The sequence below is a fragment of the Austrofundulus limnaeus genome, unplaced genomic scaffold (genome assembly GCF_001266775.1).
Source record: "Austrofundulus limnaeus strain Quisiro unplaced genomic scaffold, Austrofundulus_limnaeus-1.0 Scaffold12, whole genome shotgun sequence".
NCBI classification, from domain to species: Eukaryota; Metazoa; Chordata; class Actinopteri; order Cyprinodontiformes; family Rivulidae; genus Austrofundulus; species Austrofundulus limnaeus.
The window spans coordinates 827,083-830,787 of NW_013952414.1; the positions used below are offsets into that span (position 1 = coordinate 827,083).

Below are 3,705 nucleotides of genomic sequence, written 5' to 3' on the forward strand. Positions count from 1 at the left end.
GTGTATATATATATATATATANTATATAAGCTATTCAGAAAACTACTTATTTTGAAAATCTGTTAGTATTTAGGTAAAATCAAACAAGTCAACATAGAACAATGAAACGTCCACAGCATGTTTTACTGTCATTTTTTTATTGACTACTTGCACATTTTAAGCTAAGCTCAAATTTCATTCATTGCATGACTGAACAAGTTGTTAGCTCACAGTATTAGTGCAAAAGTAGAAGAATAAGAGCCTTTACGGTTTCCAACTGTAAAAAGAAAAATAAATAAATTAAATAAAAAAGCCATTGTTTCACATTCTGATTTAAAATAAAATGTACACACAATCAAAGATCCTCCAGAGGATTTATTACCAGCACTTTATACTAGGACTGAATTCTAACAAGACGTGCCAAATGATCAGGCAATTTGCAAGAATGTGTTTAAAATTAGCCAAAAACTGAGTACTTCTTCTGTAAAACAAATGCCATAAAAACTAAACAGAAAATTCCACCTTAGGAACTTCTGCTCATAAAAATTGAGTTAAATCCACTTATGGTAATTCTACAAACATGAGTCAGTACACTGAAGGCAGAAGAAAACACTTGCCACATAACATCTTAGGTTCATACAGGCATCTTCAGATATTCTGACTGGCAGTTTTTAAATAATTTTTACAAAAATAAAAGTCTTTAACCTGTATGACTTTTAAATGGCTTCAGATGGACATTTTTTGGTCTACAGAGGAATAAATATCAAAGTAGTCTGGAAATCTCATTTTGTCATTACTATAAAATATACTCAATGGCATTACTGATGAAATAGTGCATGTATGTGTTATTACTGATTTGATTAAAAAAACATATGGTGACCAATGGCTAGGACGGAAATTAGCATTATACTTGAAAAATATATAGGTATACTTTTTAAGCTTGACTAAGTATAGTTACATGTGTAAAGTCACAATAATAATATGAATATTAAAATGATAATATTTGAAAACACACTTGAGAAACAATCAGGTGCAGGGACATTATTTCCAAATCAGTAGCCAATACTAAAATACAATAGTATGCATTTCAACCTGAGTTTGTCCAAAAAAAAGTGGACAATGGCATCATAGACTAACTGTTAAAATAAAACCTATGCCTCAAATTTGGACTGTTCATTTGGATGAGTAGATATTGAGTAAATATCTAACTCCCTCTAGTGGACATGTGGATGGCACAGTAAGGCGAGTTAAGTGTTAATGCATTTTGTGTGATAGAATGAATATAAATGTATTATTTCCTAAATAATAATTTTCATGTTAAGTAAAAATGTGTACATGTTCACTCAAAGCTCACCAACATGCAAACACTCATATAGTAGTGCACAAAACCACTGCTTCAAATCTACAGTTTGTTACAAAGACCAAATTTTAACAAGATAAACGGGGTGCCAAATATTGAAACTACAAACTTCTACTTTACATGAGTCATTAAAATCTCACACAAGATAACTACAAACATAGAATTTGTTAAATCAACATCTACATAAGCAAATTCTTAACGAGGCCAGGTTTCTTTGCATAAAAACAATACCAAGCTCAATTCATTCTTCAAACCATATACCAGCTTTGTGTCCTTCTTATATGAATGTTTTCACAATGGAAAAATTTTGTGGGTAATAATAATAATCATAAAGATTTTATCCCAGGTGTGATCAGTTTTATAAACACACAAGTATTCACAACAATGCCACAACATAAAAGGCAAACAGAAAACTGAACTGTGTGCACTGACAATCCAGAAACGTGACTTTACAACAAACCTGAGCAGCTAAGCCTTGGAAAACCTTCTTTTTCAATGTTTCATGCAATATAAGAAAATGTGGGCACATCGTAATACTCTCTTTATGCTATCCAGCGAAGGTTGTTTTAATACAGCGTTGGGACTGATCATCATGGCTTCGTGGCCTTGTTCTTCCAGGAATGTTAAAATGAAAATCCTGTTCTTCTAGTTGGTGCTCTCAAAGAACATAAAATCCTGTAAAAAAAAAAGAAGACTGTTTACAATTAGCCAAAAACTAAAACTAATTTAGGGAAGTAGGGAATATATCAACCTGATTATTAGTGTCAGTTTCAATAAATAAATAAATAAATAAACATCACATAATGTGCAACTAAATGCAAACTAAGTGGTAATTTAATTAGAAGGAACCATCATTCACTGATGACTGAAGGCATGAAACACATGTTCCTTGAGAGCGAAGGGTCACTGGGTCTATGGTGTCTGTGTTAGCCACACTGTACAGACAGCTTCACCAAAATTACAATGTGAGAATCTCTAAATTACATCCAATACAAGATCCTAATTAAACAGCTCATCTTCACTCTATATTTTTATCATGCTAACAACTATGAGCACATTAAAAAAAAGATACTCCACTTACAATGAGAAAACATGCGCCAATCATTACAGCTTTCATTCTCACGTCCAGATCCATGGGAAACTGGATACCAAAGTTGTCTGAGTCTGTGAACGCCTCCCGCAGCAGCCCCGTCCACTGTTTACTGATTTTCCCAATCTTACTGACTTCATCCATTGTCAAAATCTGAGGAAAGACGAACATGTGAGACTAAATTCTTGTTGCATAGAGACCAGTCCTTAGATGTTTTTTAGTTTTATGACAGGAATAACATGGACCTTCCTTTATTTACAGTATATTTCCAGCTTCTGTTGCTTGTGGTTGCAGTAAATTTACTCTTCTATTTTTGTAATGACTTCAAAGAATCTAAGGAGCTGTGATGTTAATATTATGCTTCAGTTCCCCCTCCCCTGGATCTTGTAAAAGTCTGCATCAATGACCCAAATCCACCTCCCATCGCAGCCCAGTCTTATTTACTATGTGAGCCTGAAGAAAGATCATGCCAAACAAGTGCTGTGCACTGGCTTCATCTAACCTGTTAAATAGAACCAGTCGGTGCACGAGGAGGTTACCTAAATTAATTTTAAAGAAATGTGTTTAGAAAGCAATCATGTTAAAAAAAATTACAGAGGTGAATACTGTATATGAAAGGAAAAATACAGAAAATGACTTTGGTAAAAATAAAATTCCCTGATAAGAAAAGCACTTGCTCACTTGCTTGAAAACCTTCTCACAATCTGAAAGTAAAAGGTACAAGTACTAATTGTTTTAGTACATAAAGCAGAAGCTTTAAAAAATCTTTATTTAACTAAATCAAAATCTTGTTGGTCCCTTTATTTTACTTGGGTAAAAACAATGGAGCTAACATTTCTAGAAAACATAATTTAGCCCTGAGAAAATAACAGTAGGCTACTGTCCATAAGAACTCAGTAAAACCCAAAAGTCATGATAAAGAAAGACGTTCCTCCATGCTACTGTTTTCCTGGAAAACAAAATTGAAGTGCCTTCTGTAAGAACAGAAAATGGTCCAGTACAACTAGCTGACATAACTTGTTTATTAAATAAATTCAGCACCTCATTTTTTTTAGCATGCACAAACATGGTGAGTTCCAGTCATATTTTATATGTATCTACAGTTTTTTATTTCATTTTACTTTTTTCTATTGGACAGTGTCCTTGAGTATCCTAAAAGGTACTTTATAAATAAAATGCATTATTATTATTATTATTATTATTATAATTAAAGAACAATGGTACAACAAGTACACAAAGAACAGTATACAATACAGAGATAGTAACAACATCAGCC

At 32.8% G+C, this 3,705-nt stretch overlaps 1 protein-coding gene across 1 annotated transcript in view; it reads right to left on the reverse strand.

Annotated features, from left to right (window-relative positions):
- Positions 1 to 118: 118 nt before the first annotated feature.
- si:ch73-206p6.1 (phospholipid scramblase 1) overlaps positions 119 to 3,705 on the reverse strand; it is an 11,073-nt gene continuing 7,486 nt past the window's right edge. The window contains exons 6-7 of the mRNA XM_014002151.1: positions 2,421 to 2,582; positions 119 to 2,014 (exon numbers count right to left, since the gene is read on the reverse strand). Of these exons, the coding sequence (XP_013857605.1) occupies positions 1,985 to 2,014; positions 2,421 to 2,582 (192 nt within the window). The 3' untranslated portion in view covers positions 119 to 1,984. The remainder of the gene's footprint in view (positions 2,015 to 2,420; positions 2,583 to 3,705) is intronic.